The sequence below is a fragment of the Hyla sarda genome, chromosome 4 (assembly GCF_029499605.1).
Source record: "Hyla sarda isolate aHylSar1 chromosome 4, aHylSar1.hap1, whole genome shotgun sequence".
Taxonomy (NCBI): domain Eukaryota; kingdom Metazoa; phylum Chordata; class Amphibia; order Anura; family Hylidae; genus Hyla; species Hyla sarda.
The window spans coordinates 102,052,699-102,067,661 of NC_079192.1; the positions used below are offsets into that span (position 1 = coordinate 102,052,699).

Below are 14,963 nucleotides of genomic sequence, written 5' to 3' on the forward strand. Positions count from 1 at the left end.
AATTGAGTTAATCAGCCAAAACACAAAAACACTTGTTAAAAACACAACAAAACACACAGTGTGAGCTTAAGTGTGTCCTTCCACGTTCACGCTTTGGTCAAGCTTTGTGAGGAAGTGCTGGCATGAGAGGGCCCTTGTGGGGGCTTCATGCAAATCTGAATGTCTGGAGGGCCACAATTCTACTCACAATCCTGTATTCTATATTCAACCCTTTATTCTACATTCTATACACTTATAGCAACTAATCCACTATATATCTAAAGTTCTTGGTAGCCTTCCCTTATATTATTAGTACCTCACATTGGAAAATATAGTCCCTGGCGTAACATCTGGCATCCATAAGGGTAAATCACCCTGTGAGACCAGTTAATACAGCAACATATGGGAGACATTAGGAACTACGTCATCTCACGGAGATGTTTCTGACTTGATTTGGGTCGGAGCATTGACCTTGTTTGCTGTAAAATCACAGTAACTGGGCCGACACTGTTGTGCCTAATTCCAGATATTACTCCCCTGCTCCCATTGTTTTAACCTGTAATCTCCTGGAGGTGCCTGTAAAACATGTTCAGGTCTATAGTGTATCCTTTCATACCATCAAAGTAGACTAGCTGAGTTTTGATCTCTGTGGGAAATGGGTTAATAGTTGCAGTTAAGCTGTCTTTGGCAAGCCAGTGACATGAATCCTTGTGAGGCCCCTCTCTATATCACCTTGATGATGGTAACATTTAACCTCCATTTCCCAGCTCCCCTTTGTGTACTAGCTGTATTATGGAGAGATGGTGTCACCTTCCCTTATATGATGCTCAGCTCTCCTCTTCTATCCCACTTCCTTATTAAATTAGTATTAAGAGGAGACCACCTCTGTCCCTGAGCACTGCACTAGATCATTACCTCCTCCATGTGTGCTTCCTAGTGATATATCTCCACATTTAAAAATGGCCATTTTAAGCTTATTTTCTCAGTTTTTTATGGTATTCTGACAGCTGACAGCTGGAACTGCTTATAGACCAGAGAGCCTTAAATCACAAAGCCATCTTTTCATTTACTTCAGCCTACCTTGTTTATTTCAATGCCAGACATTTTATTTGACTTTTTAAGTGCCCAATATATACCCTACAAATATTACAATAGTAATAGGCATAGCAGGCCAACCAAAGGATGTCTGACCAATCAACATATGACATCATGAAAAACATGACACCAGGTACCTTAATTTGGGGTTTTCCAACTATAGAACATGATGGAATAACACTAGGAAATGCTGTTCCTCATTGATGGGTGGGGATCCATATGCTGGTGGACAGGGAGAACTGTCTTAGACCAGCCTGATGACTACGGTTCTTCTTAATAGGACAGCGCCATAGTGCTACCTGAAGGGGTATTATCAAGATCAAATTGATGACTCATTGGGTTCTGTAAGTAAAATCATGAATTATTCCCGGCTCTTCTTCTACCTAAACTATAAATTACATGAACAATTGGAATTGTTACAAAATAGCCTATAGTCACCAATTTTACCTTGTCTGTGCTATGTCCACTGACACCGCTCTGGTCAGTATGCGGCACAAGCCTAGAGAGGCCATTGAATGTCTGTGGCTGTCATGTGGTTATATGGGCACGTCATCGCTGAAGCCATGTAAACAAAGCCGTTGGGGAGGACTGGAGCAGTAGTGGCGAAGAGTAACCTGGCCAGTCTAGGTTTTCTTGTTAGTTTAACAAAATTCCAAGTGGTTTCAGATAACTTGGACAACCCCTTTAAGGATACATTCATGTTTCCTTCAGATTTGACACTTTTTCTAGCTCTCAGTGTATAAAGTCATGGTATTAAATTTTATAATAAAAAAATTATCTGTCTCCTGTCATTTGCACAAACACTGCTATATAGTCAAAAATTCTACTCTTAACTTTCTTATCTTTCTTTCCAGTTGTATGTCACCAGGTGAACTTTCGAAAATAAAAATAATTCGTAACAACTTATTTTTTGTGTAGAAAATCGGCTGTGACGGGATTATTGGTTCTGCAGCCAAAGAAGATCGTTGTGGGGTATGCAATGGTGATGGCAAAACCTGCAAAGTTGTCAAAGGGGACTTTAACCACACCAAGGGGAGGGGTGAGTAAGTAACACAAATGTTGTCGTGTTCAATAACCACCTCCTGTCTTTTGACACATTTGGGGCATTTGAATATATCAAAAACATATAGTATCAATAGTTAATCAGATTGCAGTTGTCAGTTTTCCACGTTCTAGTCTGTATGATGACTTTTTTATGCAACAGCTATAAGAGCACTAGTTAGTAATTGTTAATTCAGTACATGTTAGAAATATACAAAATGTGAAAGGGAAATTGGATCTGAACATTAAGTACACTGACTAATGAAATTTGTAAATAAGATGAAAACATAGCAGAGCTAAGTTAAAGGAGGACACATTTTGTGGCCAATCCTCAGAATTTTAAGAAATTTCTTGGAGGAATAACAGAGACAAGCCACAACACTGGGCCATAAGAAAGGATTCTCCACCATTGTTTTTTTTTATAGGGGATACAACTATTTACTAAAATTGACATGTCAGGAGAGACCACAGGTCATTTATAAAGAAATTGAATATGTACTTATTTCAGTTGTACCTTGCTTCTGATTATTTTAAAGGGGTACTCCGGGGTGTTTTTTACTTTAAATATGCCTATTTTGCCTGGTATTAAGAAAAAATTTAAAAAATACTTACTGATCTTCTTCCTGAGGCTCAATACATCCCATAGGGGCTCAGCCAATCACTGACCAAGGCAAGACACCATTGTGGCCAGTGATTTGCTGAATTGCATTGTGACGGATTGACCACTGGCATCAGGAAGAGGATCGCATTGGAGGCCGGGAGCAGGATAGCAGAGGCACTGAGGAAACGCGGGAGGTAAAGTAAGTAAGTAAAGGTTATTTTTTGAAACCACAATAGAGAAAAAAAGGATCCGGCACAGTCCTTTACACCTGCTAGTAAATCTCCTTCTAATGTGTGACTCGGTACGGCAGGTATATGTGTTCCTGCGGGTGGTGCTACACGCTGGAAATACAGGTGCAAATCAATTCCATACAAAGAGACAATAGCAGAGCAACTCACCCGGCACTTTAGGAGTCAGATAATGCAGATCACATCGCGGTCAGGCGGAGATGCAGCGGGAGACGGAAGATGTAACGGGGGGAGTCAGGCGTCGGGCCACAGCCGTATCACAGCGTTTGGTGCTTCGTCAGGCCCCTGTGACTGGGTCGCAGGGGCCTGACGAAGCACCAGACGGTGCGATAGGGCTGTGGCCCGACACCTGACTCCCCCCGTTACATCTTCCGCCTCCCGCTGCATCTCCGCCTGAACACGATGTGATCTGCATGATCTGGCTCCTAAAGTGGTGGGTGAGTTGCTCCGCTATTGTCTCTTTGTATGGAATTGAAAGGTAATTTTTTTCATACCAGATGGAATAAGCATATTAAAATAAAAATAAAAAAAAACAACAACAACCTGCTTCCATTGTACCTCTTTAACTATAATTTACTGAAGTCAAAGGGAAACTCTCATTCTGCTAGTCTTTCATCACATTATTACAGTAATTACTTTAAAGACTATTCCCATCTCACAATGTGATATCATACCAGTAGGATATGCCATTGCTTTATGATTAAAGCCCCAATAATGAGAATCAAGAGAATGTAGTGCTGGTCAGTGTTTTTGTCTTTCACAGGTACCCACAGCCACCCAGCTGTGCAGGGAGCTGCAGATTGGCCACGCTCTTGTAGACAGGGTCAGTTGTAGCCCCTTGCTCAGCCTGGTGACCCTGCTGTACAGGGAACACTGTGCAGTATTTTTTGTGGCATAGAAGTAATAACCATATAATTTCAAAAATTCTACTTGTCCCATTGTGACCTTATGACCTATTTGTGTTCCTTAGTCAACAGTAGTCATTGTAAGAAGGTTTCCACGTGTGTCATGACAAAGCAAAAGACAATTGCCAAGTGTTTCACATGTAAGAGCAGTGTAGTCTTTGTGTGGTGCCTCTGCTTGGTGTTTGGTTGGTGTTTCTTCACAGGATTTGTCATTTATACAAGAACTACAGCATATCATTGGTTTCCACCACTCGGTTACAACAATAAACCCCTTCATTTCCAAAGAGCAATATTACTTAGTAATGCAAATGAATATATTAGCCAAATCTTTCGTTTTCCTGTTAGCTTAAATGTGCAGACTTCCCAGATGTGGAGGTCAATGGGACATTTATTAAATCATGACGGAAAAGAAAAATTTCCTGTTATATCGGGATCACATATTATATAAACAATTTTCTCTGAATTGCAAAGAAAATACAATCACATGTTCAACAAATCCGATGTATGGGGTCTGGACTATTGCCAATACAATGCTAATACCCCATGCAGAGAAATATCTGATAAGACTCTCTGCATAGTTCCTACAGTGATTCTGTCCTTTACTCAGTGTAATATCATTTTCACAGCTTGATGGTTATGTCAGGGACCACAGCGCTAGGTCACAGATTAAAAATCTCACCATATACAGTGCATTCGGAGTCTTTAGACCCTTTTACTTTTTCACATTTTGTTGAGTTTTGTTGAGGCCTTTTTTTATAATTTAATCTGCACTCAATACTCCATAATGAGAATGTAGAAACAGAATTTTGAAAATGTTTGTAAAAGGAAAAAATACATTTTGCATGGACATACAGTTATGGCCGTAAATGTTGGCACCCCTGTAATTTTTCAAGAGATAACCATCAATAAGCTTCTTACACCTCTCAGCCGGAATGTTGGACCACTCTTCCTTTGCAAAATGCTCCAGGTCTCTCTTATTGGAGGGCATCTTTTCCCAACAGCAATTTTAAGATCTCTCCACAGGTGATCAATGGGATTTAGATCTGGACTCCTTGCTGGCCACTTCAGAACTCTCCAGCGCTTTGTTGCCATGCATTTCTGGGTGCTTTTTGACGTATGTTTGGGGTCATTGTCCTGCTGGAAGTCCCTAGATCTCGGATGCAAACCCAGCTTTCTGACCCTAGGCTGTACAGTACGACCCAAAATCTGTTAATCTGGTAATCCTCAGATTTCATGATGCCTTGCACACATTCAAGGCACCCAGTGCCAGAGGAAGCAAATCAACCCCATAACATTATTGAACCTCCACCATATTTCACTGTAGGTACTGTGTTCTTTTCTTTGTAGGCTTCATTCCATTTTCGGTAAACAGTAGAATGATGTGCTTTACCAAAAAGCTCTATCTTGGACTCATATGTCCACAAGACATTTTCCCAGAAGGATTTTGGCTTACTTAATTTTGGCAAAATGTAGTCATGCTTTTTTATGTCTCTGTATCAGCAGTGGGGTCCTCCTGGGTCTCCTGCCATAGCATTTTATTTTATTTAAACGTCAACGGATAGTTTGCGCTGACACTGATACTCCCTGAGCCTGCAGGACAGCTTGAATATCTTTGGAACTTGTTTGGGGCTGCTTATCCACCATCCGGACTATCCTGCGTTGACACCATCCAGCAATTTTTCTCTTCCATCCATGCCCTGGGAGATTAGCTACAGTGCCATGGGTTGCAAACTTCTTGATAAAGTTGCGCACTGTGGGCAAAGGCAAATCTATATCTCTTGAGCCTGGTACTTGTAACCTTGAGATTGTTGATATTTTTCCACAATTTTGGTTCTCAAGTCCTCAGACAGTTCTTTTCTCCTCTTTCTGTTATCCATGCTTAGTGTGGCACACAGAGATACACAATGCAAAGACTAAGGGAACTTCTCCCCTTTTTATCTTTTAGGTGTGATTTTTATATTGCCCCCACCTGTTACTTGCCCCAGGTTAGTTTAAAGGAGCATCACATGCTTGAAACAATCTTATTCATCCACAATTTTGAAAGGGTGCCAATCATTTTATACAGCCCATTTTTGGAGTTTGGTGTGACATTATGTCCAATTAGCTCCCCCCCCCTCCCTTTTTTTGGTTTAGTTCCAATACACACAAAGGGAATAAACATGTGTATAGCAAAACATGTGTTACTGCAATCCTGTTCTGTTAGAAATTTTTCATTTTCTTGAAAAATCTCAGGGGTACAAACATTTACGGCCATGACTGTAAGTATTCATACCCATTGCTATGGCACTTGACATTTAGCTCTGGCTCCTCCCATCTCTCTTGATCATCTCTGAGATGTTTCTACATCTTGATTGGAGTCACCTGTGGTAAATTCAGGGGATTGGACAGGATTTGAAAAGACACAGCCCTGTCTATATAAGGTCTCACAGCTGACAATGTTTATCAGAGCAAAAAAAAATGCCATGAAGAGTGGAAGAACTGCCTGTAGAGAACAGATACAGGATTGTGTGGGGGCACAAATGTAGAGAAGGGTACTAAAATATCTTCTGCACTGAATGTTCCCTAGAACTTGTTGCCACCACTAAGCTAAGTAATCAGGGGAGAATGGCCTTAATGACCAAGATGGTCACTCTTGAATCTCTGTGTGCAGATGGGAGAAACTTCCAGAAGGTCAACCATTCTTGCAGCACTCCACCAATCTAGGCTTAATAGCAGAGTGCGCATAGATGTAACTTGTGGAGATGTTACTAATCTAGGATAAGGGTAAATATGTTAAGAAATGCATAGAAAATCAAGAAGAACATATTCCATTTGCAGTATATTTATTAACATTCATAAATACCAAAATAACAGTGATAGTAGGGGTGGTTCAAGACATATGATATACACATGAATAGGGTAACATAACATTACAAGAAAGTAGATCAGGTGAAGACACTAAACTTGTCCCTATCTATTTAATCCTGCCTTACAATACTGTAGGTCCCCTGTCCTAGTGACCTGGATCTACACAGGAACCTCCTAGTAAGCCCTAGACTATGAGGGCGAGCATATCAGATGATGCATCAGATGGGTACAGCAGGAGAAAAGCCCCTAGATTATGGGATTAAACATGAATCGCACAGATAGCTTATACAAATATAAAATAAACATGTGTTAGGTACAATGTAGAAGCACCCGTGGGATTAACCAGGGGTGTAGTATAGTATTCAGATGTCAGACAAGGGCAGTTGTCTGTACAGTATGGTTAGAGATGTTGAATGTGCATGTGGGTGAGACCAAAATTCCAACGCGTTTCGCTGCTCTGTGTTCGTACAGGTAGCTCCTCAGGGAGTCAAGAGGAATACTTAGGAGGGTTACTAGAAACCTTGCACATGGTTATTCAGTGTCATCACATGTAAAGAAACTTAACTAAGTGCGTACATGGGGTATTCTTCAATGATAAAGTAGTGAGGTGACAAGTCTGGACAGTTCCGTTATAGAAATAATCTGGTATAGGGCACACGGATGTCCGATGATTCCTTGTTGTAAGGTAATTTCCCCTAAGGACCACAAGGTCTTCAGCATAGGTTGCCCCGGTAAGGATAATTGGGTGATGATTGTAATCCGAAGGGAGCACCTTCAGCATAGGTTGCCCGGTTATGGATAAATTGGTGATAGTTATAATCTGAAGGGGGCACCTGGTATGTATGTCCCACTGATGAAGGCTTGGTCCAGTCCAAGGTTCCCTAGGGGGGGGCACCTGGTATGCGGCACCTGGTATGCGTGCGGGCAGCCTCCATATCTGGATGCCGCGGGAACCGGACAGTATTATCATTCCTGGGCCCCCCTAGGGAACCTTGGACTGGACCATGCCTTCATCAGTGGGACATCCATACCAGGTGCCCCCTTCGGATTATAACCATCACCAATTTATCCATATCCGGGCAACCTATGCTGAAGGTGCTCCCTTCGGATTACAATCATCACCCAATTATTCTTACTGGGGCAACCTATGATGAAGACCTTGTGGTCCTTAGGGGAAATTACCTTACAACCAGGAATCATCGGACATCCGTGTGCCCTATACCAGATTATTTCTATAACAGAACTGTCCAGACTTGTCACCTCACTACTTTATCATTGAAGAATACCCCATGTACGCACTTATTTAAGTTTCTTTACATGTGATGACACTGAATAACCATGTGCAAGGTTTCTAGTAACCCTCCTAAGTATTCCTCTTGACTCCCTGAGGAGCTACCTGTACGAACACAGAGTAGCGAAACGTGTTGGAATTTTGGTCTCACCCACATGTACATTCAAACATCTCTAACCATACTGTACAGACAACTGCCCTTGTCTGACATCTGAATACTATACTACACCCCTGGTTTATCCCACGGGTGCTTCTACATTGTACCTAACACATGTTTAACTTATATTTGTATAAGCTATCTGTGCGATTTATGTTTAATCCCCTAATCTAGGGGCTTTTCTCCTGCTGTACCCATCTGATGCATTATCTGATATGCTCCCCCTCATAGTCTAGGGCTTACTATTAGGTTCCGGTGTAGGCCCAGGTCACTAGGACAGGGGACCTACAGTATTGTTAGGCAGGATTAAATAGATAGGGACAGGTTTAGTGGTCTTCACCTGATCTACTTTCTTGTAGTGTTATTTTACCCTATTCATGTGTATATCATATGTATTGAACCACCCCTACTATCACTGTTATTTTGGTATTTATGAATGTTAATAAATATACTGCAAATGGAATATGCTCTTCTTGATTTTTTAATAGCAGAGTGGCCCGAAATAATTGTGTCCTTAATAAAGGACGCAAGCAAGCCTGCCTAGTGTTTGAAAAAAATAAAAAATAAAAAAAAAGAACTTAAAGGATCTCAAAACAAGATTCTATGATCTGATGTAACCAAGACTGAAGCTTCCAAACTCAATTATAAGCGCCATGTCTGGAGAAAATCAGCCGCTGCTCATCATCTGCTCAATACCAACCCTACAGTGAAGCATGGTGGTGGCACCATCATGCTGAGGGATGTTTTTTTAGCAGTTAGTAGCGGGAGACTGGTCAGTTTTGAGGGGTAGCTGGATGGAGTACAATACAGGGATATTCTCAATGAAAACCTGATCGAGAGTACTCTAGAACTCAGACTCAAAGGTTCACCTTCCAACAAGACAGAAACCCTAAGCACACAACCAAGACATCACAGTAGTGGCTTAGGGACAACTCTGTTAATGTCTTTGAATAGCCCGGCCAGAGCCCTGAATTTAACCCAAACAAACATCTCTGGAGAGACCTGAAAATGGCTGCAAAATGAAGGTCCCCATCCAACCTGACAGAGCTTGAGAGGATCTGCAGAGAAGAATGGCAGAAAATCCCCAAATCCAGGTGTTCACATCTTGTGGAATCATCCCCAAAAAGACTGGAGACTTGAAGGAGTAAAGGTCTCAATGTTTATGTCACTGCGATTTTGGTTTCACTTTATCATTATGGAGTATGAAGTGCAGAATGATGGGAAACTCTTTTTTTTTTTTTTTACTTTAGCACAAGGCCACAACATAACAAAAAATGAAAGGGTCTGAAGGCTTTCTGAATGCATCGTAATTGGAGGCAAAGATCATAGAGAATTATGAAGTAGATGCTTGGTGTAATGAAGGGGTTAACATTTTCTCCTTTCTTAATTGGTTTGTCCTGTATATAATGATTTATCAAAGTGTTACTTCAAACAAATGCTGCATACTTAGGCCTTATGCATATTGATGTGTTATGGATCTATAATATGGCACATCTATGAGCTGCTACAGTACCTTTGTGTGCCTTTGATTTTAGACAGAGGCACAAAGAGCTTTTTTCATATTCATGAAAATTCATGAAGCCAGTAATAAAAAATTATGTGTCATGCCATGTTACACAGAGTACCTTCAGGCCCCTAGCACATACTGCACGGTTTGCCACATGGTTTTTGCATACAGCTTTGCTTCAACATGAGCCCTAAGTGACTTTGTTAAAAAAAAAAAAAGTGACAAATCCAAAGGCTTTCCAGGACTTTTTTTTTTTATTGATCAGTTGAGGTTCCACACCCAGCACCCCCACGATCAAATGTTTGTAATGAAAGTAGATAGTGCAGACATTGTGTACTGGCTGTGCTGTGTTATTATTGTTATTATTGTCCTGATAATTAGCACATGTAAAAGGGCTAGCGATGAGCTGACAACTATATAACACTAGTTCATTGGCTGATCGAATTGCTTTTGTGCCCAATAAAATCATGGTTCGTTTGGCACATTGCTCTTTGTAAACCCGGGATGTGCGGCTGATGATGATAAAGCTAAGGACCCCTAAAACAATCCAGCAATTGTTTGTACAGCCTGGCCGCATGATTCATCAAGCCTTGTGAAGGCTCAGTAAAGGCCCTTTAATCGTCCAACGGGCTCCCTATAATGAGCGTTGATCTTGATAATCAGCGTGCTCATCGAACTCATCAGAACTCATTATCGGGGGTCTATTGGCCCATTTAAAAGGGCCTTTACTGCTGCTCAGCTCCCATTCAATGAGGATAGTAAAAAAAAAGTCTTGAAAAACCTCTTTAAAATTCTGTAAATCTGTCATTGAATGGGCAATTCACAGTTTAACTTTATGGGTACGTTCCCACACGGCGTATTTTGCTGCGTATTTGGTGCTGCGTATTTTCCTACCCATTGACTTCAACAGAGAAAATAAAATACGCAGCAGCAAATACGCAGCAAATACGCCGTGTGGGAATGTACCCTAAAACCTCCAGCAGATACATAATCCAGCATTAATGTCCATCCCCAGTCCTATAGGATTTCAGTAATGTGGAGAATTATGATATATTAACACCTTAGTAAGCACAGGTAATTTACATATGGCTGTCACAATCCTGGTGCAGGAAAAAGCATGTCATAATTATAATGGTTACAACTGCTATAATATAGAAACCATACTGTAACATTCATTACAGTTTTCTACTATTTTTCTTTTAAATTCTTCTCACATTTACCCCAGGTCTCTGTACAGTATCATGAGTTAAGATAAAATAGTCATTCATGTCAAATAGGTATGTAAAACTGAAGAAACACTTTGATAAATGTGTATTTGTGTATAAAGTTATAAATAGAAGCCTTATTGCGAGTTTTTGTGGTGCTGTGTATACATGCTTGGCCTATGATGTAAGTCCCCGTGCTTCCTTGTATCTGTGAGTGCAAGGTTTGTGTCAAAAACTTTGTTGTGATGTCATCCTGGGCCTAAACCAAGATCTGACCCCTCCATGACGTCCTCTAGAGTCTTTGCTTAGCAAACTGTTCAGTTAAGGGACCAGTGCCCCACAACATCATCTCTCATGATGACAGATGAAGTGTCAGGCTGTCTGGCATGAGAACAACGTAAGCATCTCATTGCCAAACCCATCATCTACAGACTATTTACAGTGTAGCAGCTCACACGCATGTTTGGTAAGCCTTTGTGATGTCATGTGTTTGTTCAAGCTTTGCCAGAGTACAAAACAGTTACAAAAGAAAATTTATGCTGATCTTGGGGTTTGCTCAGAATGACATTGACTTCCTTGCGTGGCCTCTTCTCGTGTACAAATCCATTGGTTATCTGTAGGATTTTGCATCAATCCTTTGATGTTGACCTTTGCTGGTTTTCAGGACTGGATTTTTTTGTTTACAATAACATTTCACAGTGTGCCCATATTACCTATATAAGCATTGTCTGGCCGAATATACTTTTGGGTTCTTCATACTTGTAACTCATATTGCAGCCAGATCAAACAGTATTCCCCAGAGTTATTGCATTCCCATCCATGACTAAGTCAGTGGTCTTCAAACTGTGGACCTCCAGATGTTGTAAAACCACAAGCTAGGGGGCCACAGTATGAAGACCATTGGACTAGATGGATAGGAATACCATGCAGGTGTAATGAGCATCCCCTTTATTTAGACAACTGGAAAGACGATGGCCAAGTGCCCATGCTGCATCCATGTTGACAGGTTACAGGTCTCGGATCCATCTTAAGTAGTACTCATACCTAAGGACACTTTATTAGTTAGTAAGAATATTGATCTAAAGATATAAACTGAAAGATCTAATAATATCCTCCATCAGACACTGACAGAAAATAAAATAAAAGAACTGCTTAAAAATAACCAGCATGCACAAAACCTTAGCTCTATCTGGAGAATACCAAAAATAGTTAAAGAAAATTCAGGAATGCAAGAAATTTTTAATATTGGCCAAGTAACTGAATTCTTCACCCTATGTGTCGAGGCAAATAAAAATACAATGAGTGGCCTGTATGTCTTTTTTCTACAAAGTGTCTTACTTTTTATCGAATGCATGCCAACCTATGCACATTCTTCTACTATCCTGTATGGTATGTTTTGCTTTTACTGTTTATCTTGCTTAAAGGGTATGTCCACCTTTACTGGAATTTTACATTTCATATCTAAACATATAGAAAGTTGATGAATTTAGTTTCTTATCTTTTCCTCTTTAGTTACAGCTTGTATTATAGTCCAAAGCTGCATTCAAAATTGTAAAGGTTGATGCTGGAAACTATTGACAAACTTTTGCTCTGTTCACATCACATTCATAGCCTCCATGTAAGGTATACACCATGATGGATGCCTATAGTTGATGCCATGCAATGCCATCCATCAACTGGGTCCCATTGCAAAAAATAAAAAATAATATATATATATATATATATATATAAAAATATATATATTTTTATATATATATATATATATTTAATGAACAATGGCCCTGATTTACTAAGAGTGGAGTGTTTATTCTGGAGTGATTTCAATATCACCCCTCTTTTTTTTTCAAGCTTATTTACTATTCTGTCGCACATTTTTTTTTTCTGTCGCACAGATTTTTGTGTCGCAATAGTCAATTGTGTCGCACAAACTCCGAGCTAAAGAAATTAGTTGTGTGAGTCAAAATGGTTTGGACTTGTTTATTTAAAAATGTTTTCATGAATCAAAAGTATTCATGTGTTATAATTTTTCAAACATTACAACAATTATCCTTGTTTATCAGCTTGGGTGTTAATTTGATTTAAACCTAATATTGCAAATGTGTTAAAAAATTTTAACAATTCAATATTTTATTCATAAAAGTGTACTGAATGTTTTCAGGTTATAAAACAAGTTACTTTCACAAAAAACACAATGGCAAACAGTCCCTTGTTAGAAATCACTCCATTTTTGGAATTTCACTCGGCCTCTTGGCTGTCGGTTATTGTGTGAGGCAAACTCGCACTTTTTCTCGAGTGATTTTGGAAGTACTCCGAATATTTTTTGGTTTTTGTCGGTAAAACGCCCATTTTTGCATTAAACACGCCCATTTCAGAGTGAAAAAAAAACACTCCGAGTGTTTTCTAAAGTGTCGGTTGTGCAACTAAAATTTGGTCGCATAAATAGTCGCACAGACGTTGAGACTAAAATATAGGCGCAAGAACCGAGAAAAAGAACCGGTTGGACTTTAGTAAATCAGGGCCAATATATGTCTTTCCACTGAATAGTATTGTATGAGATAGTGTGATCTACTGGATTACTGAATACTTTTTAGGTACAGTGGTCCCTCAACATACGATGGTAATCCGTTCCAAATGGACCATCTTTTGTTGAAACCATTGTATGTGGAGGGATCCGTGCAATGTAAAGTATAGGACAGTGGTCTACAACCTGCGGACCTCCAGATATTTAGGATTATCTTTATGCATACTTAATGCAATCAGTATGTATTGTGAATGGTTCGCATAAACATACCAGGCGATCATCATAAGTAGGTTACATATAGCATATTTTCTTAATTATGATTTGGTGATAGTATCATTATATTGCACTAATATTGTGGTGAATTTTATCTAGTAATAGAAGAAGAACAGCACAGCCAAATTGAAGAAAAAAATAATAATCGTAAGGGGGTGCACGCAGCTCCTGGATCCTTGGTTAGGGGATCATCGTTCAAACAGAAGAAAAATCTTGTCCACAGCACCAAAGTTCATGAAAAAATATGTGTTTTTATTCCATAAAAGGTGTCATTACAACAGCGACGTTTCAGTCAGCTCAACCTGACCTTTCTCAAGAATTTTATCTAGCTATATAAATAAATGCTAAGTTTTACGGCACCTTTATAAATATTTTTCATTAAAACTACAACACCCAGCATGCTGGGAGTTGTAGTTTTGCAACATCTGGAGGTCCGCAGGTTGAAGACCACTGGTATTGGAGGTTATACTCACGTGTCCCCGCCACTCTGGACCGTCACCGCTCGTCACTGCTGCCCTGGATGTCGCCTTCCATCGCTGTCGCTGCGTCCCCGGGGTGTCCCCGACGCTCCGGCAAGGCCTCTGCTTCCCTGGCATCCTCGCTCTCCGTCGCCGCCATCACATCGCTACGCACGCCACTCCTATAGGATGACGGGACGGTGTGCGCAGCGACGTGATGACGACGATTGAGAGCGCTGACGATGCAGGGGATCCCGAGAGGACGCGCCGGAGCCCGGAGGACAGGTAAGTGATCGTCAGCGGACCACACGGGGCACCGTAAACGGCTATCCGGTGGCAGCTGAAGCAGTCTGCGCTGCCGGATAGCCGTTTATGCGATGGCCCCGACATACAAAAGCATCGTATGTTGATGCTGTCTTCAACATACGATGGCCTCTGAGAGGCCATCGTATGTTGAAATGATCGTATGTCGGGGCCATCGTAGGTCGGGGGGTCACTGTATACTGTTGAATACCAGCTAAACAGAGACCAAAGAACACTCTTTAGTCTACTGTAACCCCATCGACACATTTAGGGTGTACATTGAGAACTTTCCAGGCGTACAAGCTTATTGTACATCACAAATATTATGTGAGCCTTGCCTGAGACACTATCCATTTATTGAGCTTATGCAGGAGGAAAGTAGTTTTTTTTGATGGGCTAGATAAGGGTAGAGTACCTGGTGTAAGACTACACTTCCATGAATGGAGATGACCAGAGCAAGCATTATGCAGATATTGAATCAGCAGAGAATGCTGAGGATTTCAGCTCTGAAGACTTAAAAGTTTATAATGTA

At 40.6% G+C, this 14,963-nt stretch overlaps 1 protein-coding gene across 5 annotated transcripts in view; it reads left to right on the top strand.

Annotated features, from left to right (window-relative positions):
- Nucleotides 1-14,963, top strand: part of ADAMTS17 (ADAM metallopeptidase with thrombospondin type 1 motif 17) — a 250,758-nt gene that overhangs the window by 170,605 nt on the left and 65,190 nt on the right. For 4 of the 5 annotated variants that reach the window (XM_056571810.1, XM_056571808.1, XM_056571812.1 and 1 more), the window contains 2 exons: nt 1,993-2,113; nt 3,935-4,009. In XM_056571810.1, the coding sequence (XP_056427785.1) occupies nt 1,993-2,113; nt 3,935-4,009 (196 nt within the window). The remainder of the gene's footprint in view (nt 1-1,992; nt 2,114-3,934; nt 4,010-14,963) is intronic. The other variant, XM_056571809.1, reaches the window with a different exon arrangement.